This window comes from Equus quagga, chromosome 2, assembly GCF_021613505.1.
Source record: "Equus quagga isolate Etosha38 chromosome 2, UCLA_HA_Equagga_1.0, whole genome shotgun sequence".
NCBI classification, from domain to species: domain Eukaryota; kingdom Metazoa; phylum Chordata; class Mammalia; order Perissodactyla; family Equidae; genus Equus; species Equus quagga.
The window spans coordinates 122,997,536-123,024,941 of NC_060268.1; the positions used below are offsets into that span (position 1 = coordinate 122,997,536).

Sequence of the window (27,406 nt, forward strand, 5' to 3'; positions counted from 1 at the left end):
ATTTGCACAAAATTCTATCACACACATACACAGATACTCCCAAATTAAACCTACTTGTATAAAAAGCTAAAGATCGATGTGTCAGGATTAACTCATTTTAAAAAATCTATTATATTAAATTGCATCTGCATTCAAGGCAGAGATGTAGGAAAAAAACTGATTGATTTCCTAAATACACATGAACTTACAAAGTAATTGAAAATGAAATAAAAATTTCTATTGAAGTGTTATATTTCTGTTTAATTGACTTTTTTTTTTTTTGAGGAAGATCAGCCCTGAGCTAACATGTGCCACCAATCCTCCTCCTTTTGCTGAGGAAGACTGGCTCTAAGCTAAGATCTGTGTCCATCTTCCTCTACTTTATATGTGGGATGCCTGCCACAACATGGCTTGCCAGCGGTGCCATGTCTGCACTGGGGATCCGAACCAGCGAACCCTGGGCAGCCAAAGTGGAACACGTGAACTTAACCGCTGTGCCACCAGGCCGGCCCCTAATTGACAATTTTAAGTGGCACTATCAAACTGTGGAAATAAACATTATTTTTTTAGGTTATTGAGAGAATAAAGAGTCTACTGAGCATTACTGTGTCCTCTAAATCAAGAATGATTATTATTATAGCAGGAAAAGATGGCAGATAATTTTCTTTATTAATATGGGAATTCTCAGGAAGCAATCAGGGCAGTGTCTGGCCTCCTGGGCTTGGGTTTCTTGCTTTTCCATCAGTGGAAGTCTGGTTTCTCAGGAAAGGTGCATCCAGTCCGTCTAATTATGACGCTTGCTGCATAGTGGCCAGCACGAATGCATTCAGTCAGGGGCTTGTCAGAGACCAGTTGAGACAGAAAACCTGAAACACAGACAAAAGAGAACAACGTGAGTACTGTGTAATAGTGTCAGAAATGTCATATTGAGTCAGACCAAAAAATGGTCCATGCATCTATCCTTTTTTTCAGTCTTGATAGTAAAGTGTTAAACCTCAAGGGCTAGAGAGGTGTTCTGCCAAACATCACGAGCTTCCCCTAATATTTCTTTTAAAGAGCTCAAGTTGGGACATGACAACTCACCATCAAGCCAGTCTAGTCTTTCTAAGTCTAAACTATCATGCTTTCCTTTAGCTTTGAGATTAAAAGATTGTAAGAAATACTGGCCAAATAATATTACCTTGGGTCTTTAAAGCTGAGTAGTTATTAGTATCCCTCTCTCCTTCTCTCTGGATTCCCCTTCTGTATCATTCTTATTCTTAGAATATTGCTATCTGGACAAAATTCTATCATCTGGATGTTTCTCCAAGTATAAATTTGAGAGTTGAAAAGTTATGAAGGATCTTACATCTTCCTTTCACTCCCAGAAGTAACAGTGAAATAATTTATATAGTGAAGTACCATGGACCAGCATGACATTAAAATAAATTATGATAAGGTAAAATAGCGTTGAGGACTTCTGCTTCTGACCTAGATGAAACAAATGGAACCAGATTTACCGTTTCTCCAGAAACTACTAAAATAAAGACAAAGCATATAAACAACATTTTTCAAATATTGTACATCAGCCACAAAGGATCCATGAAGGAAAGGAAACAAGTGAGGTAAACCATAAAATTGCTCTAGTTTACAATCTAGAGAGTTTCCAGGCTACAACACAAGGAGGGACAACCTATGTAGAATCCAACAGCCTCAGTGAGTTGAGAAGACAGAATTGGGAGTCCAAGAAGGATAAAATTAAACATCTAGGCAGACTGATCAGGAAAAAAAAAAAAGAGAAGACATAAATTATCAATATCAAAAATAAGAGAGGTGGTATCACTATCGAATTTGCACATACTAAAAGAATAATAAGGAAAAGTTATTAACAATTTTGTGCCAATAGATTTGACAAGTTACATGAATTGGACAAATTCCTGGAAAGACACAAACTATCAAAGCTCACTCAGGAAGAAATAGGTAACCTCAATAACCTTGTATTTATTAAATATATTGATTTTGTAGTAAAAAAGATTCCTATAAAGAAAATCCCAGGTCCAGATGGTGTCACTAATGAATTCAACCAAACATTTAAGGAAGAAGAATAATATCAATGCTATACAAACTTTTCAGAGAACTGAAAAGGAGTGAATACTTCCTAACTCATTCTTTGAGGCCAGCATTACTCTGATACCAAAATCCGAAAAGAAAACTACACACCAATAATCCTCATGAACAGAGACGCAAATATTCTGAAGAAAATTTTAGCAAATCAAATCCAACAGTATATTAAAAAGGTAATAAATCAATTATCCTAGGAATGAAAGGTTGGTTTAACATTCAAAAATCATTCAATGTAATTTACCATGTAAACTAAGAAAACCGTAAGATCATCTTAATAGATGCAGAAAAAGAATTTGACAAAATTCAACATCTCTTCTAATAAAAACTTTAAGCAAAATAGGAATAGAAGGGAACTTCCTCAACCTGATAAAGGGCACTTCTGAAAAATTTACAGTTAATATCATTCTTAATGGTGGATGATGAAATGTTTTTCCCCTTAAGATCAAGAACAAGGCAAGAACATTTGCTCTTAAACACTGGCCTGGAGACTCTAGTCAGTGCAATAAGGCAAACAAACAAACAAAAATAAAAGGCATCAAGATTGAAAAAGAAGTAAAACTATCTTTATTTGTAGATGGCATGATTGTCTATGTCTATGTTTCTCAAAAGTGGGCAATTTTGCTCCACAGAGGACATCTGGCAAAGTCTGGAGACATTTTTGGTTGTCACAACTGGTGAAGGGGGTGGTACTGGCATCTAGTGGGTAGAGTCCAGGAATGCTGCTAAATATCCTCCAATGTCTATCTATAATGCCGAGACTGAGAAATCCTGGTCTATCTAGAAAATCTTCTGGAATCTAGAAGAAAGTTACTAGAACTACTAAGTGAGTTCAGTAAAGTTGCAGGATACAAGACCACACACAAAAATCAGTTGAATTTCTATACCAGTAATGTGTGTATATATAGCAATTGTATATAGTAGCAATGAACAATTAGAAATTAATATTAAAAATACTATTTACCATACCATCAAATATGTGAAATATCTAGGGATAAATCTGACAAAAGTTGTATAAGACCTGCACACTGAAAATGACAAAACAATGCTGAGAGAAATAAAAGAAATCCAAATAAATGGAGAGATATAAAGTGTTCATAGATCAGAAGATTCAATATTGTTATCAGCTTTGCAGAAATTTTTCTATTGATTCAATATAATATCAATCAAAATTTGAGCAGGCTTTTCTTATAAAAACTGAAAAGTTGATTCTAAAATTCATGTGGAAATGCAAAGGACAGATTAGTCACAACACAACTTTGAAAAAGACTACTTGATTTAAAACTTAATATAGAACTAATATAATCAAGATATTATGGTATTGGCATAAAGATAGACATATAGATCAATGCAAATGAATAGAGAGTCCTGAAATAAACCTACTTCAATATGGTCAATTGATTTTTGACAAAAATATCAAAGCAATTCAGTGGAGAAGGAATAATCTTTTAAACAAATGGTCTTAGAACAGTTGGATGCCACATGTGAAAAAAAAAATCACTTGAACCCTTACCTCACATCATCTACAAAAATCAACTTGAAATGGATCATAGATCTAAATGTAAGAGCTAAAACTATAAAACTCAGAAGAAAACATAGGAGAAAATCTTAGTGATGTTGAATTTGCCAAAGATCTCTTATGATATAGGAAGTACAAACTTTTATAAAAGAAAAAATAATTTGGACTTTGCCAAATTAAACTCTTTTACACTTAAATAACAAGAAACAATCCAATAAAAAGTGGGCAAAAATGTCGAACAAACATTTTAGCAAAGAAGATAAACAGATGCCAAATAAGCAAATGAAAAGATGTTCAACCTCGTTATTCATTAGAGAAATGCAAACCAAAATCAAAATTAGATACCACTGCCCACCCACTACAATGACTAAAATTAAAAAGACAGACCATACCAAGTGTTGACAAGGGTATCTATCAATTGGAACTCTCACATACTGACACGGGAACATAAAATGATAAGACCACTTTGGTAAACCATTTGTTAGTGTCTTAAAAAGTTAAACATACACCTACCCTATGACCCAGTCATTCTATTTAACCCAAGGTACATGAAAGCATATATCCACACAAAGATCTGTAAATGAATGTTCACAGCAGCTTTATTTGTAATAGCTCCAAATTGGAAATAACCCAAATGGGGATGGATGAGAAAGGGCAGGAAGGGAGGATTACAAAAGAGCATGGGAATAGGGGATATGTCTACAGTGATGGTTTCATGGGTGTATACATATGTCAACATTTATAAAATTGTGCACTTTATGTGCAGTTTATTGTATGCCAATTACATAGCAATAAAACTATAAAAGAAGGCAAAAAGTGCTGTAGTTACAAATAAGATATGTCAAGAACTGAAGAATCTGGGGCTATTTTCCCCATGGGGAAACCTGAGCTGCTGTAGCAGTACTCAAATACTCATAAGAACAGACGATAATGAAAAACTGTTCTGTAGGCAGACTTCTAGGCCTTCTCCCAGGCTGTGGGCAGTCTAGGGGGTAAGGTTAATTGAGAAGCTGTGGTATAACAACCTGTAGAGAGCATTATAAGAGACTTATGTCCTTTCTCTTTTACCATTCTGACCACGCAGGCTTTTCCCTGTTAGATTTGGGGAATGCTCTATATCCGATGAAACAAATAAGTATTCCCAACCAAAGAATAAAATTAATTTCGTTAATGGAGTGAAGTATTTTAAAGACATTTGCTTAGAATGTGAAATCACTCTCTCAAGAGGTTTATAGTAAGAGTATTTTATCACTGAGTTTTCAGGTAACAGTCAAAGGTCAACATTAACTTTCAGCCAAACTGTGCAACTAAAATGCCCAGCCCACACAGTGAATGGCGCAGATGCCAAATTCAGATCCAGATCAGCTTACAATGGAAACATGTCTAGAAGTCTTATAAGCAACATCTGTTTTCATCATTCCTCTTGGTATGATCTTTGTGAGAAAAAGAAAAGCTTAGTTTAGGAAATATTTTTGTGAATCACAAGTACCAGCATCACCAGCATTCTCTTTCTAAGAGAAGAGCTAGCTGATGACTGAAATGCAGTACTCTGAAGAGACATCTGTTTTCACAAGTAGAAAATCTGGATGCACAAAAAAGCTAAGACCTTTGCCCCAAGTGAGTATCAGTCTTTCAATAATCTATTTTTAAAAACCAACTGAGATGAACTACAGATATTATATAATAAATCAGAAGTGGAACTTTAATAAAGTAGCTGATACAAAACTCAAAAATTCTGTAAAATTGTTTAAACAAAGAGAGCTTATATTTAAAGAATCACGGGGAATCCTTTTATAATATGAATAAAAATCCCTGAGATTATTTTTTGTGTGCAAAATATATATAATCTAAAATTTATCATTTTAATCATTTTTTTTTTAATTTTTTTTTTAATTTTTTTTTTTTAAAGATTTTATTTTTCCTTTTTCTCCCCAAAGCCCCCCGGTACATAGTTGTGTATTCTTCGTTGTGGGTTCTTCTAGTTGTGGCATGTGGGACGCTGCCTCAGCGTGGCTTGATGAGCAGTGCCATGTCCGCGCCCAGGATTCGAACTAACGAAACACTGGGCCGCCTGCAGCGGAGCGCACGAACTTAACCACTCGGCCACGGGGCCAGCCCCCATTTTAATCATTTTTAAGTGCATAATTCACAGAATTGAGCACATTTTGCAATGTATAACCATCACCTCTATCGATTTCCAGAACTTTTTCATCACTTCAACAGAAACTCTATACTCATTAAACAATAACTCTCCATTTTGCCCTACTCCTGGCCTCTGATAACTGCTATTCTACTTTCTGTCCCTATAAATTTGCTACTTCTAGGTACCTCATATGAGTAGGACCATACAGTATTTGTCCTTTTGTCTCTGGCTTATATCAACTATCATAATGTTCCCAAATATAATTTTTTAAGTTTAGATTTTTAATTATTAAATGGCCTAAAGTGTATTTTTAAAAAAAAACGTTAGGGCTGGCCCCGTGGCCGAGTGGTTAAGTTTGCAAGCTCTGCTTCGGCGGCCCAGGGTTTCGCCAGTTCGAATCCTGGGCATGGACATGGCACCGCTCATCAGGCCATGCTGAGGCGGCATCCCACATGCCACAACTAGAAGGACCCACAACTAAAAAAATACACAACTATGTACCGGGGGACTTTGGTGAGAAAAAGGAAAAAAATAAAATCTTTAAAACAAAAAACGAAAACCTTTATTTGGAAATAATTTCAAATTCAAAGAAAAGCTGCAAGAATAAAAATAGTGCAAAAAGCATCTAAATATCCTCTGCTCAGGCATAATTATTAACATTTTGCTTCTTTTGCACACAAATACTCTCTGTATATAACTTCTTCCCCTGAACTATTTGAGAACAAGCTGCATTTTTCATGCTTCTTTACCTTTAAATCCATCAGTGTGTCTTTCCTGAGAATAAGGCTATTCTGATATATAACCACAATCCAGTTCTCAACTTCAGCAAACACTGTTATAATACTGTTATCTAAGCTACTGTCCATATTAAGATTTTGTCAATGACCCAATAATATCCTTTATAGCATTCTTTTTCCTTCCAGGATAGAATCTAGTCTAGGATTTGTTGTATTTTTTAGCCTTCTTTAATCTTGAACATTTCCTTAGTCTTTCTTTGGCTTTGTGACAGGGACATTTTTGAAAAATACATACAGTCATCCCTTACTCCCTTTTTAATAGAGTGCCTCTCATTTGGGGTTTGTCTGATATTTCCTCATGATTAAATTCGGATTATGCATTGCTGGCAAGAATACTAGAAAAATTATGTCGTGTCCTTCTCAGGGTGTCACATTTAGAGGCACATTATGTTCAGCTGCTGTTCACTGGTGACGTTAATTTTGATCAACTGATCAAGATGTTGTCCTATTTCTCCACGTATAGCTACTATTTTTTCCCTTGCATCTAACAAGCAGTCTGTTGACAGACACTTTAGGACTGTGCAAATATTCTGTTCCCCATCAAAAGTCCCCACTCCCTCTCTCAGATTTAGTATCCATTCATGATTCTTTCCATGATGATTTTCCAACTCCAGCACTCTTTTCACATTTACCAGTCAGATCTTGGCATTCTACTATATGCAAGAGCCTACCCTTTCTTCCACTTGTTATTTTAAATCTATTTATTATCAGCAAGGAGGCACAGATTCTTTTTTATTAATGATTTATAATTCATTAATTCTTTCTCCAAGGATACCTGATTCCTATTAGGGTGGAATGGTATTAGAGTCCAATAGGTGGTAGGTGTGTTCTTTGCTTCTGGACCCTGTCAGTGAATAGAGCTAGGAAGTATGCATGTACACACACTCACAGATACACATAACACACTTATATCACAGACCTACTTTAGAAATTGAGTTGATGTCGATACTTTCAACTCCAATTCATCCCAACAGGGTTCTTTCTTACCATTCCCCATTCCATTATTGTCATTATCATGTTCCTTCTTCTACAGCGAGAATTCTAGCTCTCAATAATACTTGTTTTTTTGCTCAGTTTTGTAATACTTTTAAAACAGCTTCAAAATTGCTTCATTCCAACTCTACAAAAAACCCCAAATTTACTAAAAAAAAATTGAGGATTGGTTTGCTCTTCTCCCACGTACTCAAATACTGTGTTCAGAATGTTACTTAGATTAGTTCTCTTTTTTACCCCACTTCAGGGTGGGTCATTGTACTTAAGATTGAAAAAATGTTGGGATCATGTGTTTCAATTTGCTTTCAGTTTTAGTCCCTCACTTCTATCCTTGTTAATTTAATTTTTAACAAATATGGAAAACATTAACATGTTTCCAAAAGTAAAAAGCTCTAAAAAAGATATACTCAGAGAAGTGCGCTTCCTTTTATCCTATGCCCCTCCACCATCTCTCATAGGTACCCAATCTTACTTTTTTCTGGTTTGTCTTCCTGAGTTTCTTTACATAAAGATAAGTATATCTTATTTCCTCTTCTTTTTACACAAAAGGAGATAACACAGTGTATATATTCTTTTGCACTTTGCTTTTTTCATTTAGAAATATCTCCTGGAAATCAGTGCATATCAATTCATAGATCTCTTCCTCGTTCTTTCATACAGTGGCATAGCACCTTAGTGTATGGATACACCATAGTTTATTCACTCCATCTCCTATGTGTGGATGTTCAAATAATTTCCAATATTTTGCAATTACAAATAATGCTGCAATGAATAACCTTCTGTGTATGAATTTTTGTTTTGTTGAGGGTATATCTTCGGGATAAATTTCTAGAAGTAGAATTTCTGTGCTGAAGGGTAAACATATGTGTAGTTTTGTTAGATATTGCCAAATTCCTCTTCAAAGGAGTTGAGCAATTTTTATTTCCATTAGTAATGTTTAAGAGTGTCTATTTCCCCACAATCTCACCAACCGAGTGTACTGTCAAGCTTTTGAGTTTTCAGCAATCTGATGTGTTAGAAATGGCATCTCAGTGTAATTTTAATTTGTATTTCTCTTATTATGAGTGAGGCTGAACACCTTTTTATATGTATAAAGAACAAATCTCCTTCTGTGAGTTGTTTGTTTTTATTTTTCCATAGGATTTTTGGTCTCTCCCCCGCTCCATTTTTAAATGATCTTTGCATTTTAGGAATATTATTCCAAAAAAGCAGTTTTTTAGGTAGGAAAAAACCCCCAACAATAATAATATGCTATTAATATATAAAAATACTGTATCGGCAAGTAAACAAAGTGCTTATTCATATTTCATTCACTGAATGTGGTGAATTATAAAGAATGTGGCTGGCAAACACTATAGTAGATAAATATGGATTGCAGATATAAAAATAAAAGAAGCTAGCTCTCTTTTAGTAAAGATTTTGGGCATACCAAGAGTTCAAAAAGCAAAATCTTGAATAACTGACTTACTATGTGTGCTCAATATGAAAAGGTCCCTTAGGAGCCCCTTTGCTGGTGCCATTAGCTTATGGTCCATGCCAGTACAGCATCTTGAAAATGAAGGGTGAGGCTCTGTATATATGCTTTTCAACACAGTTAAGAGAACAGGAGAACATAACACTGGAGAAAACAAAACATCAACATAGCTTTCCAAATGAAGAGCTCATATGTTGAGGCAGTTGTTGCCTTTCTACTTTGGATCGTTCTCTCTCTGACCTCTTAACTCCTCTCTCATCCTTTTACAGAGGGGCTTATCCCAGGGTCTCTTAGACTTTTCCCAACTTTAGGCCATGTCATGGACCTTAGGTCTCTAGCTGTTGAAGCATAAGGTAGGTGAAGGCTTCTTACTGACACCGAATTTGGTTCTTAGTGCTAATGGTGGCTAGCTCTTTTTCTTGGAACAATCATTGATCCAGAACTCTCAGAATAAACCTCAGTCCATTAACAACTGGTATAGCTTGCTATCTTTTTGTTAATTTCATTTGAACTTTTCTTTCACTGATGTTAAAGAGAGTGATCAATTTTTGGAATAACTGAATCCAGTGTCTGATATGACGCCTAAACATATATTTAAACTGTACACAGGAGGTGCTAAGCTAGTTTCCTCAAAGCACATAGAGGCTGAATGGAAGACATAAGTATGTCATTATTTTCAATTAAGGGGAATGTATATAGAAAACTCCAAAGAATCTAGGAATTGCTGGACTTGAGAATTTTGAAAGATTGCTGGATACAAGAGAAATATACAAAAGTCAATTATTCATATATATATAAACAACATTAAAACAAAAGGAATTTGAAAAAGATACAAAAGCAACATAAATTATGCCAGTCTCTAATGAAGACAATTATAAAACCTTACTCAAAGGCATTATAAAGTACCTAAATAAACAGAGAGATATGTTAGGTTCTTAGATAAGAAGATTCATTAAAGCAAATTCAATCAAAGCCTCCACAAGGTTTTGGGGAACCTGACAAGTTGGTTCTGAAATTTGTAGGAAAAAAGCAAAGGATCAAGAATAGCTGAACACTCCTACTGAAGAATATACAAGGTAGAAAATACTTGCCTCACCAGATTCAACATTTATTATAAAACTAAAATAATAAATACAGTGTGGTATTGGCACAGATACAGATAAATAGTGCAAAGGAAAAGAAGAGATAGTCCCCAAACAGATTTATGCAAATGTGGAAATTCGAGCTACAACAGAGGTTAGTATTGTGAATCCATGGCGAAAGGATGGTTTATTAGAAAATAGTGCTTAGGCAACTAGTTTTCAATTTGGAAAAATAAAATGACCTCATTCTGTATGAAAAAAAAATTCCAGATGTATCAAGGAATTAAATGTGAATGGTAAAACTCTAAGACTTCTAGAAGAAAATAAAGAATACATTAATGCTATAGAGGTAAGAAGGATTTCTTAAATAAGACACAAAAAGCACAAACCATAAAGTAAAAGATTAAAAAATTCAACTTTGGTAAAATGAAAACTTCTGTTCTTCAAAAGATACATTTAAAGACAGAGGAAGAAACAAATCAAGTTTGTTTTCTATATACTAACAAAGTTTCTAAAATATCTAAGATATTCTATGAATTAAGAAAAACAACCCAACAAAAAAATAAGAAAACATCTTGAAGAGGCATTTCAGAAGGAAACATAGGATGTTCAATCTCATTAGTAATGAGGGAAAATGCAAATTAAATCCACACTGAGATTCTACTATAAATGCACTGGATTAGCAAAAATTTAAAAGTCTGACAATGCCGCTTGATGATGAGGATGCCTTATAACCTTTATACACAGCTAATAGGAGTTTAAATTGGCACAGTGGACTAGGTAAACGATTTGGCATTACCTAGTAAAGTTGACTAAGCATTTTTCACAACTAGGTATACATCCTAGAGAAACTCTTGCACCACTAGGACACATGTCTAAGAATGTTCATAGTCACATTGGCAATAATAGCAACAAGCTAGAAACAACTCGTGTCCATCAACTGCAAACTGGATTAATTAATTGTGGCATATTACTACAATGAAATTGAACAAATTATAGCTATATACGTGAACATGGGTGAGTTCTCACATTGTTTTGGAATGCATAAACATGTGACAAACTTAAAAGAAAAGTAAGAAAACAATAATTAAGAAATAGTTACTTCTGGTGCTGGGGACCTAACTGGGGTACAGTATACAGGGGCTTCAAAGGTATCAGTCAATGTTCTATTTCTCAACCTGGATGTATGTAGAAGCCTGCTCATTTATTAATATTATTTGTATTTGATTATACATGTTATTCCATATTTATAAAACGTGTAATTTCAAATTTTTTTTAAAACTAGGAAAGAATTACATGGAATATTTCTCTGTATATTCTTCCAGGCTTTTCATATATATATGTGTGTGTGTGTGTGTGGTGTGCATGTCTGTGTATACACACATATGTGTATATATATGTGTGTGTGTGTGTCTGTGTGTATATATAGTGTATATATACATATGTATTATATATCTCAATGTCATTATGTTGTCTTTTTAAAATTTCTTTTCTTTTTTTTTTTGCTGAGGAATATTTACTCTGAGATAACATCTGTGCCAGTCTTCCTCTATTTTGTATGTGGGTTGCCACCGCAGAATGGTTGTCAATGGGTAGTGTAGGTGCATGCCTGGGAACTGAATTTGGGCTGCTGAAGTGGAGTGTGCTGAACTTAACCACTAGGCCACAAGGCCAGCCTGTAATTTCTTTTTTTTATTGAGGTAACACTGGTTTATAACATTATATACATTTCAAGTGTACATCATTATATTTCGACTTCTGTATAGACTACATCGTGTTCACTACCAAAAGTCTGCGTGTCATCTGTCACTGTACACATGTGCCCCTTTCCCCCTCTCCTCACCCCCTTCCTCTCTGGTAACCACCAATCTGTTCTCTGCATCCAAGTGTTTGTTTATCTCCCACATGAGTGAAATCATACAGTATTTGTCTTTCTCCATCTGACTCCATAATACCCTCAAGGTTCATCCACATTGTTGCAAATGGCAAGATTCCATCTTTTTTTTTTATGACTGAGTAGTATTCCATTGTATGTGTATATACCACATCTTCTTCATCCCTCACCTGATCATGGGCACTTAGGTTGTTTCCAAGTCTTGGCTATTGTGAATAATGCCACAATGAACATAGGGGTGCATATATCTTTTTGAATTAGTGTTTTCACGTTTTCGGATAAATAGCCAGAGGCAGAATAGCTGGATCATATAGTAGTTCTATTGTTAATTTTTTGAGGAATCTCCATACTGTTTTCCATAGTGGTTGCACCAATGTACATTCCCACCAGTAGTGTATGAGGGTTCCCTTTTCTCCACATACTCTCCAACACTTGTTACTTCTTGTCTTTTTAAGAATAGCCGTTCTGATGGGCATGAGGTTTTAATTTGCATTTAACTAATAATTAGTGATGTTGAACATCTTTTCACGTGCCTGTTGGCCATCTGTGTATCTTCTTTGGATAAACATCTGTTCAGATCTTTTGCCCATTTTTTAACTGAGTTGTTAGTTTTTTTGTTGTTGAGATGTATGAGTTCTTTACATATTTTAGATATTAACCCCATATCAGGTATATGGTTTGCAAATACCTTCTCCCAATTGTTAGGTTGGTTTTTCATTTTGTTGCCATACAGAAGGTTTTTGGTTTGATGTAGTCCCATTTGTTTATTTTTTCTATTGTCTCCCTTGCCTGGCCAGACATGGTACTCGAAAATATGGTGCTAAGATCAATGACAAAGAGCATACTGCCTGTGTTTTCTTCTTAGAGTTTTATGGTTTTAGGCCCTAAATTCAAGTCTTTAATCCATTTTGAGTTAATTTTTGTGTATGGTGCAAGATAATAGTCTACTTTCATTCTTCTGCATGTGGCTGTCCAGTTTTCCCAACACCATTTATTGAAGAGACTTTCTTTGCTCCACTGTATGTTCTTGGTTCCTTTTTTGAAAATTAGCTGTCCATAAATGTGTCAGTTTATTTCTGGACTCTCAATTCTGTTCCATTGATCTATGTGTCTGTTTTTGTGCCAGTAACATGTTGTTTTGATTAATATAGCTTTGTAACATATTTTGAAAACAAGGAGTGTGATATCTTCAGCTTTGTTCTTTTTTCACAGGATTGCTTTGGCTATTTGGAGTCTTCTGTTGCTCCATATAAATTTTAGGATTCTTTGTACTACTTCTGTGAAAAATATGATTAGGATTGTGATAGGGATTGCACTGAATCTGTAGACTGCTTTAAGTAAAATAAACATTTTAACTATGCTAATTCTTCCAATCCATGAGCACAAAATGTTTCCATTTCTTTGTATCTTGTTTGATTTCTTTCAAGAACGTCTTAATAGTTTTCCGTGTACAGGTTAAATTTATTACTAGGTATTTTATTCTTTTTATTGCAGCTACAAATGGGATTATATTCTTGATTTCTCTTTCTGCCAGTTCACTGTTAGTGTGTAGAAACACAATTGATTTTTGTATGTTGATTTTGTACTCTATAAGTGTACTGTATTTGTTAATTATTTCTAATAGTTTTTTGGTGGATTATTTATGGTTTTCTATATACAGAATCATGTCATCTGCAAATAGTGAGTTTTACTTCTTCCTTTCCAGTTTGGATCTCTTTTATTTGTTTTTCTTGCCTAATCCCTCTGGCTAGGACTTCCAATACTATGTCGAATAAGACTGGTATCTTGTTCCTGTTCTTAGAAGGATAGCTTTCAGTTTTTCACTGAGTATGATGTTAGCTGTGGGTTTGTCATATATGGCCTTTATTATGTTAAGGTAATTTCCTTCTATACATGTTTTATTGAGAGTTTTTATCATAAATGGATGCTGAATCTTGTCAAATGCTTTCTCTGCATCTACTGAGATGATCATGTGATTTTTATTCTTAATGCTGTTAATGTAGTATATCACGTTGATTGATGTGCAGATGCTGAATCACCCTTGCATCCCTGGAATAAATCCCACTTGACTGTGGTGTATGATCCTTTTAATGTATTGTTTACTGTATTCGCTAATATTTTGTTGAGAATTCTTGCATCTATATTCATCAGCAATATTGGCCTGTAATTTTCCTTTTTGGTGTTGTCCTTGTCTGGTTTTGGTATCAGGTTAATGTTGGCCTTGTAAAATGAACTAGGAAGCATCCCTTCCTCCTTAATGTATTGGAAGAGTTTGAGAAGGATAGCTATGAAATCCTTGAATGTTTGGTAGAATTCACCTGAGAAGCAGTCTGGTCCTGGACTTTTGTTTTTTGGGAGGTTTTTGAGTACTATTTCAATCTCTTTACTAGTGACTGGTCTATTTAGACTCTCTATTTCTTCTTGATTCAGTTTTGGGAGGTTTTATGATTCTAAGAATCTATCCATTTCTTCTAGGTTATTCAATTTGTTGGCGTATAGCTTTTTGTAGAATTCTCTTGTAATCATTTGTATTTCTGTGGCACCCATTGTAATTTCTCCTCTTGCTTTTCTAATTTTATTTGACACTTCTTAGATATTGTCTTGTAGCCTGCTTTTTTCACTTAATGATAACAATGTGAAATCATTTTTCACTTAAGAGATTAGCAAAGACAAAAATATTTAATACACTGTATTATCAAGAAGTGGACATTCTTTATATGCTGGAGTGTAAATTAGTACTTTTGAAGGGCACTTTGGCAATATATATCAAAATTATAGCCAGCTTTGGTGGTCTAGTGGTCAAGATTTGGTACTCTCACTGCTGTGGCCCAGGTTTGTTTCCTGGTCGGTGAACCACAACACCTGTCTGTCAGTTGTATGGGTGACCAAGTTTCACTGGAGTTTCTAGACTAAGACAGACTAGGAAGAATGACCCGGCCACCCACTTCTGAAAAAACTGTCCATTAAAACCCTGTGAATAGCAGCAAAGCATTGTCTGATGTGGTGCTGGAAGGTGAGAGGATGGCACAAAAAGAGTAGGTAGAGTTCCACTCTGCTGTACACAGGTGTCCAGGAGTCAGAATTGACTTGATGGCACTAACAACAAATCAAAATTATAAGTACACAAAGCCTTTAGCTTAGCAATTCCACTTCTAGGAACTGGAAGAGGTCTCTAAGCCACTACTGGCCATTTGTATTTCTTCTTTTCATGAACTGCCTGATAACAACTTTTACCTGTTGTTTCCATTAGGGTATTTCTCTTCTTTTATTGATTTGTAGGAAACATTCCCAGTCATTTAACTTTTTACTTCATCTGGAAATTATCTGAGTATGACGATTGATAGTGATCAACCTTCATTTTTTCCCAAAGAGTTTTACTTTTGTTCTTACTACCATACCTTAAAAAATCCATCCTGTTCCTATCGTTTTTAAATATCTTATTTTCAAATAATTTTAGATTTACAAAGAGTTGCAAAGATATTAAAGAGTGCTCTTGAATCCACTGATTTTAAATCCTGACTTTATTAAACTCCTACATGTGCTTCCTTCCATTTTTAGTCTATCGTCAGATCCATGCAATACATTTCAGAAACACGTTTGTTCAAAATAGTAAAAAAGCAAAACCTCTGTGTGTCTAAAAAGACAACCTTATAATTTCCAGATTTTAGAGACGATTTTTATTTTCTGTCTGCTTTTCTTATCTCCTAAATGTTCTATAAGAAGCAATATTACTTTTATAATCAGAAAAAAGCCAATAAACATTATTTTAAAGAATAATATAGGAACATTTAACTATTTAGAAAAAGGGTTAAAAACAACTCTTTCAAGAATTTCAGCTCAGTGATGTTTTAACAGTTTTCCATTCATGCTTTTAGAGTTCATTAATAATTGTAGCCACTTGCGAACAGAGCTTTCTTTAAAGTAAATCTGTATAAGTCTAAGTAGAATGAAACTGGTCACTCTTAGAAGATTCATCAAGGACATAAAGATCTTCACTACTTTCTGTACCCTTAGGCTTAGGGAAACATAGCAATCTTAGAAAGTTTCTGAGGGAACCTTAGCACAGTCTTTCTTCCCCAAATAAAGTCTTCATCTATAGAAGCCATATGCCAAGTAAATCAGTCTGCCTCTTTTAAATAGAAATTCAAGGACAAATGCTTCCCTAGCAGGGATTGCTGGGAGAATTCCTAACAGAATTAAGCAGAAAGGATCACTGTATATAATGTGATAGCAGTGAAAGTAAGCTTTTTGGTAAAAACTGTGAGGGCACTGGCCATAGCACACAGGTCTAAGCCTTAACACCTTAGGACACTGTAATTGATAAAGTTGGGAAACGTAGGACAGACACACAAACTGAAGATACTGGTAAAATGAGATGGACAGAAGGCAGGTTTTTCCACTTTGACTTCTATTTTAAAAAATTAATAGACTCTATTTTTTGGAGCAGTTTTAGGTTTAAGAAAAATTGAGTAGAAAGTACAGAGTTTCCATATACCCTCTCATTCTCCCATCCCTCAGTTTGCCCCTCACTAACATCTTTTATTAGTTTGCTACATTTGTTATAATTGATGAGCCAATATCAATTCATTGTTAACAACTAAGGTCCATGATTTACATTAGGGTTCCCTCTTTGTGTTGTTACTTCTATAGGATTTGAAAAATGTATAATGATCTGTTATCTATCATTACAATATGATACAGAAGAGTTTCACTGCCCTAAAAAACCCCTGTACTCCACCTATTCATCCCTCTTTACTCCCTACCCTGGTCCTTGACAACTACTGATGTTTTTACTGTCTCCATAGTTTTGCCTTTTCCAGAATGTCATACAGTTGGAATCATCCAGTATGTAGTCTTTTCAGATTGGCTTCTTTCCTTTAGCACTACGTATTAAGTTTCCTCTGCATCTTTTCATGGCTTGATAGCTCATTGCTTTTTATGGCTGAATAATATTCCATTGTCTGGATGCACCACAGTTTGTTTATCCAGTTGCCTACTGAAGGACATCTTTGTTGCTTCCAAGTTGTGTCAATTATAAATAAAGCTGCTGTAAACTTTGTGTGCAGGTTTTTATGTGGATCTAAGTTTTCAACTCATTTGACAACTAAGAAGCACGACTGCTGGATTATATGGTAGGACTGTGTTTTGTAACAAACTGCCAAACTGTTCCAAAGTGGCTGTTCCATTTTGCATTCACATTAGCAATGAATGAGAGAGTTCCTGGTGCTGCACATCCTCATCACCCTGGCCACACATACAAACTCAAGATGTTGGTAAAATGATATGGGTGAAAGAAAGGTTTTTCCATAGTTTTAAATTCTTAATATTTACTTAAAAAGAAAAACCTCACTAAACAAAATGAACTGTTAAAAGTATATGCATTATATCCCAAACGCACTTATCTATTCCACTGCTTGGTGGACTTATTTACTTTATTGTGTGTTTGTTGTTTTCCGGAAGATACATGATTCACCCCAGACTCCGTTGGTATTCTCCACAGCTTTGGCTCAGATCCTTAAGGACTGGGTCAATGATCTAATGAGTCATTTGCATTCCTGATTGCTATAATACTATGATGTCCCTACTGTCTCTATCCCTTGCCCCACCCCAGCTCATTTAAGTTATCAATGTCTTTCATACATGAGTAATATCAAGCTACACATTGTATAGTAGTGACAAGTTAATTACATAGTTATTAAGAGATAATGTGGGAGTAGTAACATAAGTTATCATGTAATTACCTTTGTTCTCAGAGACATTACCATGTAATTAAAGCAAACCTGATATAATATTTTACAGCAACCAATGGTGCTGCACTCTATATTCTCCTTCCTCCTCCCTATAAAAAAATTTGCTCTCAGTTATGCCTGGGTCAATTTGATTTTTCGATTTTTGTTTACTTTCCATCTTTCCTAGATATGTATACGTTAGTGATGATTTATGAGCTCTCTTAGACTGGCCTGCTATACCTTCTATGCCAATAGTTACCAGATATATGCTGCCACATGGGCATATGAAAGGCTGTATGTTTTTAAGGGTATATTTTTATTACTAATAGCTGTTTTAGGAAAGAGAATAAGATATAAATTAAAACTTTGACTAGTCTGAATCTTCAATTTACAAGACTCATGCCACTACCACTCCTATACTTGATTTTTGTTATAAGAAGCAAATGAAAAGAAAGTAAAAACTCAGGGTGCTATCAAACATACTTCGATTTATTCAATCAACAAAGTTACTGAATGCTACCATCACTAGGTACTGTGCTAGACATCAAAGGATTCAAAGATGGATAAAACCTAGTGTTTGTCCTTGAGGATTTTACAGCTTTAGGAGAGAAAGCCATGTAAATGCTTTAAAAATAATCCTGGCAGAAGTATGGAGTATGAACTTACTAGGAAAGAGATTATTGGTAGAGAGATCAAATAGGATCTACTGCAATATTCTATGAGTGGTTCTTGAAGTATGGTCCCATACTTTAGCATTGCCTAAGCCACACCCCAGATGAGTACCAAATGAGAAGCTCTGAGGATAGGTTCCAGCAATTTGTCTTTTAACAAGTTCTCCAGGTGATTCTGATGCATACTTAAGTTTGAGAACCACTGTTGTAGGTGACAGATAATCAGGACAGGAAGGAGAATAAACAGATTTAGTGATGTGATGTGGGTGCTGACAAAAGTTAAAAAGTTGAAACCAATTCTGTGGCTTAAAGCTTAGGAAACCAGGTGGAAAATGAAACATGGGATATGCCCTAGTTTCAATTCATGTCAAGCACCCTTCACCAGAGATTCTCATTGCCTTCTCTGTGGAGCAGCTACGTTTTTCCCACTCTCACCTGTAAGTGAGGGAACAGCAGTAAAGACCCTAGGTAGGACAAGACAAGGGTGCTGTTATTTGGTGCACTGGCCACTCCACTGGGCATTTTGGCAAACCAAATTTATAGATCTACTGGATACTTCAATACATTCTGTGAAATCTTGACTGGAGCCTCTGACCTGTATGCCAGTGCCTATTACAGTAGGAACTAATGTTCAGGATTATGATCTTAAGAATTAGTTTTCACATTTGTACTGTAGGTACTTAGGACAACTGATGTTAGATACTGCCTCCTTTCCTAACACATGTGTTCTATCCATATTTACCTCTATTCTAAGTGACAGTAAGGAAAAGGTAGCTGTGAGCAGTCTCTCTGCCACTAAATTAGTCACATATACATGCCAGCATGGGTTAATCTTAAATCAAGGTGACCTGACACTAAAGTATGGCCTATCTTGCTATTTTCTGACTCCCTCCCTCCCTCCCTCAATAACCAAATTCTTACATATACTGACCAGAATGTTTTTTATTTGATGGTAGGGAGTTAAGTCTGTTTGTAGCTGTGCATGTAATTGATCGATTCATTGATTCATACAACTAATATTTACTGAGTATGTACTCTGTGCCAGGCACTGTGTTGGGTCGCGGGGATACATCAGTGAATAAGACACATACAAGTCTCTGCTCTCTTGAGGCTTATATTTTAATGGTGGAGCTAAAAAAAACCAAAAGTAATACATTAGTAATTAAGATAATAAATAAGTAAATAAGACAATTCCAGAGAATGTTCAGTGCTATTAAGGAAAAGGACTGTGTACAGCAGTAGAGAATAGTGAAGGGACACATGTCAGATAGGATGATTAGAGAAGAGGTGACCTTTAAGTTGAGACTGAGGATGAGACAGAGATATCTGTGGCAAGAGTAGAGGAAGACCATCCTAGGCAAAGGGAATTTCACATGCAAGGTGTCTAAGGCCTGAAAAAAGACCAGTATAGCCAGAGCATGCAAGCAAAGGTGAGTATAGCATTAAATACAGATGCAGGGATAGCAGATGATATAGATACTTTGAAGCCACTACAGGAGTTCAGATATTTAGTCTAGGTACAACTACAAGCAACTGAAGGGTTGTAAGCCTGGGAGTGAAATAATTCAATTTTTTCCTAAAATGATTATTTTGGCTACCGTGTAGAAAATGGAATGGAGTGAAAGAAAGAGTGAATGTATGGAGATCAATTAGGAAGTTACTGTAGTAAAGTAGAAAACAGGCTGGCTTGAGCTAAAGTTATGGCAGAAAAGTAGAAGGCTTTGAGATAAGATGATATGAGATATAGCCCTAAAATTGAGTCAAAAGAACTCACTGAAGGTTTGGACAGAGGAAAAGAAAGGCATCAAGAATGACTCCTAGGTTTCTAGCCTGAGATATAGGATGTTTGATGTTCCACATATCGTGTGATACATGGAGCATGTTGTAGGGAACATTTTCAGAACCATAAGCATGGGAAAAATGGTATAGACAGGAATGCAAACATACACATTTATAGAGCCCACCCATTTATTACCCTTTTAAGAAGAGTCGCCTCACCTCCAGCGTTGCTGAGGGGATAAGTTGATATGTTCTGTGTGTGTAAATCAACCATTCCTGCTAATTAGACCAAGGGTAGGGCATTTGACCCAAGAGCAAACAACTTATGGTTCTTCCAGTGTCCTACTTATGAATGGCACAAAAAGTGAATTGAACTAACCTAACATTCTCTTTCAGGAGCCAGAATGGAAAGCAAAGAAAGATCAGGAAGCTGACTGTGAGGCAGGAAGAAGCAGACACGCAATGCAGCTGAGTAACATTAATGTGTAAGCACTGGAACGAAGGTCCATGAATATCTGCTGTTGGGGGTCTCTAGAACTGATTCGAATCTAGAATCGCCATCTGGCTCTACTCTCAGTGAAAACTTGTCCAGTTTTGGCTCTTGTTTGAGATTCTTTTTATAACAGGTAACACTTAATGAATCCTTACCTGTGTCAGGTACTGAGCTTTATAAACATTATTTCATTTAACTGTTGTAATAACCCAAATGAGGTAGGTACTCATTATCCTCATTTTATAGATGAGGAAACTGAGGCTTAGAGACATTAAGTAACTTGTCCATAGTCCTACAACTAGTTAACAGCAGTACCAGAACTCAAACTTACATCTTTTGACCCATTGTCTTAACCACCATGTTAAAATGCCTCCCTTAATGCTTGTGTGCTTGCTTAAAATAAATTCCTTATCCTGATCTAGAAGAAATGGGTTTCTATTCCATTTGAACAAAGGAGTCAGATGAAAAGTGTCTTAAAGCCAAAGTATGATTCTCTACTATATCTTGCCCCACCCTCAATGCCAACAAGCTCCCTCACATAGTTGTCATTCTTAAGAAAGTTGAATAGAACAAAGTAAACTACTGTATTGTGGGGATTTTGAAATGCACATATAAAAAATAGGATGATGTATTATAATCATAAATCCATATCCTTTCTTTTTCCTCTGCCTGACTTCGAATACTTTACTATAGAATTAAGATCTAAATACAATTGTGAAAAATAATTTTCCTCCTCTACCTTCTAAAAAATTCAAAGAAAGAGCTCTGGTGATGCCCTCTTATATAACAAAATTTTATAACCTGCTATTTCATGGCTTAAAGACTTAACTCAGGGTAGAACTTGGCTTATAACTACATAGCATTTCAAAGGCAAAGAAACCTTCCCCAACATCTTTCACTGTCCTTTGTGACAGAGTCTGTTACTCCTAGGCTTTAGAATTGGTTATCCCTCAGATGTCATCATTTTTATTAGTCATTTAGGCAGGCTGGGGCAGTAGTGCAAGAAGGCACGTAAAGTGTACTGTAAGGTACTGAGCAAATGATTATAGATATGGGGAGAAGACATTTTGAATATAACAGCCAAACTTATTTTTAAGAAACTTTCAGTTTTGTGTGCATCATCCTAGGTGAGTGAGTGTTTTCAACTGTGATCTTTTTCTAGTCATTTGCAAGAGGGCAGGTAGAGTGTCTATATGAACAGCTTTCATCGAATTCAATAGCTAATTCAGTTTCTGTAGAAGGTAAGCGACTCCTTAGTCTTACCCCTGTCTTTTGCACAGAAGTGCATCAACTTTTATCTTTAAGATGATGACTAACTTACAGCAAGCTAGAATATTTTAGATTCTTCTTTAACTAAAGAAGGTATTTAGAAACTAGGTGGCACTGACAGTTTTATGTGTCTAGGTCATGTTGTGCTACAAAAACATTTAAGTTTAATAAAGATGCTAACTAGATATTTTTTCTACAAAGACGTGTGTAAATATTTTATAATTGCTTTACTACTTCTTTAAAACTGGTTTTTCAGAAAAATCATGTACTTCTGCTGGTATGAGTATAGATCACTCTCTCTTTACATTGTGTTCTGGTGTTAGCCTAATTTCTAGAGTGAGAAAAAGTCTGAAAAACCCTTAGCCACTAAATTCATATATTTAACAGGTTACAGCCTTGAAGACTCGCTGTACCTGAAAGCACCATTAAAAATGCTGGACTGTTACTACTAGAGGAAATTTTTAATAAAAGCTAATTAAGCTACAAAACTCCCAAGCAGTTAATTGCTTTTAGATGCTAAATTTCTGGTACTTCTAATTATCTTCTGATGACTTTACTTAGTGTTTTACAACCATGACAGATGACAATGAAAAACTGCAGTGAAATCCATCCACCCTGACACTGTGCTAAGCATCGGCTTCTGCCTCTCCAAGTAAAATCAATACTCTGTTTGAGTAAACACGTTTACAGCTTTATTAGGATGTCTGCTTGTTCTGTAACAGCTACTTGAAGCTGTGGTAACAAATCGACTCAACTCAGTTAAACCTAGAGAGCTGGGTAAGAGGCCCATCAATAAGGTTGTTATAAAAATAAACTGCAGGAGATCAGAAAGCTCAAGCAAACAGTCTGGTAAATGTCAATATTTTCCCTTACAGAGGATGACAAAAACAGTGAAATCATGTGGAAAGTCTTTTTTTCCCCCTTAAAAATGTTTCCTGTTTCAACTAGATAAAGCATATCTACTTTTTGTGCACAACTCTTATGAATGAAATTTTTGCTTCCTAATTCCCAAGTGCATCTGGAACAGGAAGATGATGTAAATACATGGTATTTTCCCTGCCATTTCAGATTCTTTATTTTCATTCACATTTAGAGGCTTATTTTGATCTTCACTGACTTTATTAAATCATCTTATTCAAGTTATCTGGAATACCTTTGGTGGCTCAGACTCACCTTTTTTTAATTAATGAAACAAAACTTTCATCATCTACATTTGAGAGGTCATTTCAATGCAGTGTTCACTCTTGACATAATACCTGTGAGTCATGATGTTGTACCTTCCAAACTACGCCTTCCACATTTATGCATTTAACAAGAGCAAACAGTGTTAGCTTCAGACAGGCTGCACAATCTTCTGACCAGTGGTAGTACAAGAAATGTCTGCTATCTATTAGGAGCAAGCCTCCACAGTGGCTATAGCTCTAGCACATACCTTCTTTAGATGTTCACAGATTGCTCAAAGAACTAACATCTGGCAGGAAATTCCCACTTCAATTTGGCTAGCTTAGACTATTCAGATGTGACAAAGTAATGGTTTCCCCCTGCTGAAAAGTGTTCAGATGTAAACTTTTTTCTTTCAATTTCTATGCAGTCTAGTTAGTAAAAGTTTGTCTTGTTTTGACTTCATATTGACTACCAACTAGTCATGAACTCAAATAACATTGTGTGACCTATATGTTGGAAAACAGCAATTAAGGAGAATGGGAGAGGAAGCTACAAATGTGTGGGAACAGACAAACAAGGTGAGAATAGAAAATACGAAGGTAATTTAGAGAATCCCTGTGGCTCTCAGAAGTACACGTAGGTCCAACATGAAAAAGAAGTAGCCTCCCTCTTCTGGAAACTTAAATCTTTTTTTTTTTTTTTTAACTGAAACTCCTGTCTGAACATAAATTAGAAAGTGAAATTAATGCTCCTTTTTATTAGTTGGGAAATAGAATAATTATTTACATTGTGATTGCAAAGTGGCTTTACGAGTTATTTGCATATTGTAGGTAACATCTTTTAGGGTAATACATCTTCTCTGCTAAAGCTCTTATGAGAAATTTGAAAATGTAAGTATTAGAGGTAGCACAGCTACTTTACTATCATTCAAAATAAACTGTTCTAAGCTACAGAGGACCCAACCACATTTAACAAAGCTTTTTTAATCCTAAAAATGCTGGCCTTGGGTGAGGTCTCTAGTCTTTTATATATATGTTCCTGGGTTTAATCTGTCAAAGATGTACTCACTTTTAGTCTAAAGATGATTTGTAGGTCCAGTGCATATGCCTACAGCTGCCATAAGACATACAACTAAATCACATTAGATTAACACAGGCTGGTATTGACAGTCCACTGGGAACATATTGATTAGGTGCCCTTTCATGTTATTTGTTATGATTTTTCTTCTCAGTTTCATTTACTGGGAAGACATAGGGGAAGAGATTTCACTGGGAACAATGACAGTGTCTGTCACAAAATGTTCTCAATCTTTCCATTTGTTACTAAGGCAGTGACAAAGAGAGTTCCAAATGAAAAGGCAGACCTGCTGTGACAAAGCACAGCAGGACAACAGGAAGAAATTTTCTTCTGACCTGGGAAATTAGGAAATCATACTTAGAGATTATACAATTGTCTCCATTGCCAAGGGTACAATCGTAGCAGTTGGGCTTTTGAGGGAGAATGTGAATAGGGCAGTTCCATCAGGGCTGGCTAATGACAAATAAGGGGCAAATGTTACGAAGAGCTTAAGATATCCAAATAGAACATGGAGGTATGCTTGTAGATGCCAGAGAGATTTGCCACTCACTAAACCCTTGAAATGGAACCACAAATTTAATTTATGTACATTTGAGGTACTCATTTAAAAATTATACATGAGGGGCCTGCCCCGTGGCTGAACCGTTAAGTTTGCATGCTCCGCTTCGGCAGCCTGGGGTTTCGCTGGTTCGGATCCTGGGCACAGACCTAGCACTCCTCATCAAGCCATGCTAGGGTGGTGTCCCACATAGCAGAACTAGGACATACAACTAGAATATACAACTATGTACTGGGGGGCTTTGGGGAGAACAAGAAAGAAAAAAAAAAAGAAGACTGGTAACAGATGTTAGCTCAGGGCCAATCTTAAAAAAATTATACACGAAAATCTATGATGTAGTCATTTATCTCTTGTGCAGCTAGTAAGAATACATGGTACTCTGGTACCGGGATTTGTGATTAGCACATGGTAGGTGAAGTAATGCTTTACCAAGAACTTGAAATTAGGACTGGAATATAGTTACGCAAAGTCACAAAAGACAGAAATACTCTTAAGCCAGCTAAACTTGAAAGTAATAGAATACATTAACTATCTAAAGATAGAATGTGTCAATCAGAAAGGAGACATTTAATCAGGCAATAAAGCAAAGAAAGAAACTACATGGTAAATGTAAAAGTTGCCATTGTCTCTCCATTCATGTACAAGGTAGGCGAGTATGTTTCAACAGCTGGAGTATTTCCAGTCCTAGCAGAAAGGCTTCCCTAGTGTAGAGATGAGAGTAGGGGGTTTTAACTAATGAATTTTTGAATATTTCTAACTAACAAGATCATCTCTATTAAGATGAATGCATCAGCTTGGTGCTATAACTCCCTGTATTCAGATTCCATGCTGACCAAACAAGTTTACGATCTTTCTGTATCTCTGTAGTACAATCCATTCTACTGCTTAGCACAGAAGCTTCTGGTTCAAACTCATTGGTTACTACAGTTCTTCAATTCTCCTCCCTTTCACTTTCTCTTTCTTTTCTGCAACAGTCTTGCCCTAGAGTCTTCAGAGTCCTATCAGATAACAAAAGCTCCTGTTCAATAAGTAATCTCATCTATTTAGATAATAGGAAGATTCTTTTTGGCAAAACCAGCTTTTGTTAGTAAGGCTGGTCTGTGGTTCTCAGTCCTAATGATGAGATTTCCCTAAAAGTTTAGACAGGTAGCATAGTGCAGTGAGTAAGAGCATTGACTCTGGAACCAGATTATCTGGGTTCAAATCCTGGCTCTGCTACTTTCTAGCTATGAGACTTTGGGCAAGTTACCTAAACCTTCATGTCTCAGTTTTCTCATCAGTAAAATGGGGTTAAAAACAAGCTACCTCAAGGAGATTTTACGAACATTAAATGAGTTAATATATGTAAAGTGCTTAAGATAGCTAGTAGGTGCTATATAAATGTTATCTATTGCTATTACTATGTAGCTTGACTTACATAGACAGAATGTGTTGAACATGCCAACATAAGTATTTCATTATTAAAATGACACTAGAGTATTCATCTCCTTGCATGACTCAGTCTTTCAGGACCTGATTATCCCAGGAACTGATCAGAGCAGGGTTAAAGTGAGAAAAACGGCAACCTAATTGAGGTATTACCAGTGAAGTCCTGCCTAATTTCAGCTTGCCTTCCACTTTCTCTATATGATTTCAATATGTATAGTGAAATCCAGTATGTGGACCCAGGGTATGATGAAAGTGAGTAAAGTGAGGAAGCTGCCAACGTATTACACAAAGGGTTGGCAAACTATAGCCAGAGGGCCAAATCCAGCCCAGTGGCTGCTTTTGGACAGCTGGAGAACTAAGAAGGTTTTTACATTTTTAGAGTGTTCTAAAAAACCAAAAATAAAACAAAAAAACAAACAAAACAAGAACTATGCAAAACAGGCTGTATATGGCTTGCAAAGCCTAAAATATTTACTATCTGACCCTTTACAAAAAAGTTTGCAGATCGCAGTTCCACATTCTTTCCTTTTTACTTGCCTCACTGTACCCCAACAATAAGTATATAATGAAGCTATGTAAGTAGAGTGATATAAAAGAGAGGCTAAAAACCCTGTAACAAAGAGCCCAAGTGCTTTGAGGAGGTAGCTCACTTATCACCCTAACCTCAACACAAATAGGTAGCTAGCTGTTCCTAGTATCCTATGAATAGCTCCTCTCTCCCTCAAAAAGTCTGTATATTCCTACTTAGTACTGGAAGGAAGATTACAGGTAGTTAGGTGTCTCTAAGGGAATCTGTTACTCTAGGGTCAGAGGTAGTGGCTAATCAGATCACCATCATATCTAGGATGGCCTCACGATGTGCCCTACTAAATGTCAAAGAAATAGAATACTTACTTAGAAATATTTTAAAGTACTTAAATAATGTAAACACAGGGTACATGTTAAAAGTTTCTGTACTAAGACTCCTGTTTAATCAATTTCTAACCAAGAAATTAACAGTGTTTCCTTGAGGTATTATGGAATTTGGCCCAATTCTGGATAAGATATTTTTAGCCTAAATGGATTTATAGCTCTGATGCAGTATGGAATACAAAAAATAGCTGCAAAATACTAGAATTTAATCGATGATGAAGACTTTCAGAGCAAAGAAATAAAAGATGCAAGCATGACAGTCAAATAGAATGGTATCTGTGGTATGTACTCTTTCCAAAGAATAGGGCATGGGGCATGCTGCCAGTATAATGTTTAATAGCTCA

The 27,406-nt window shown here is 35.7% G+C and overlaps 1 protein-coding gene across 3 annotated transcripts in view; it reads right to left on the bottom strand.

Moving 5' to 3' along the window:
• Positions 1 to 628: 628 nt before the first annotated feature.
• ADK (adenosine kinase) overlaps positions 629 to 27,406 on the bottom strand; it is a 536,863-nt gene continuing 510,085 nt past the window's right edge. For all 3 annotated transcript variants that reach the window (XM_046652329.1, XM_046652331.1, XM_046652330.1), the window contains one exon: positions 629 to 845. In XM_046652329.1, coding sequence (XP_046508285.1) covers positions 721 to 845 — 125 coding nt within the window. In that variant the 3' untranslated portion in view covers positions 629 to 720. The remainder of the gene's footprint in view (positions 846 to 27,406) is intronic.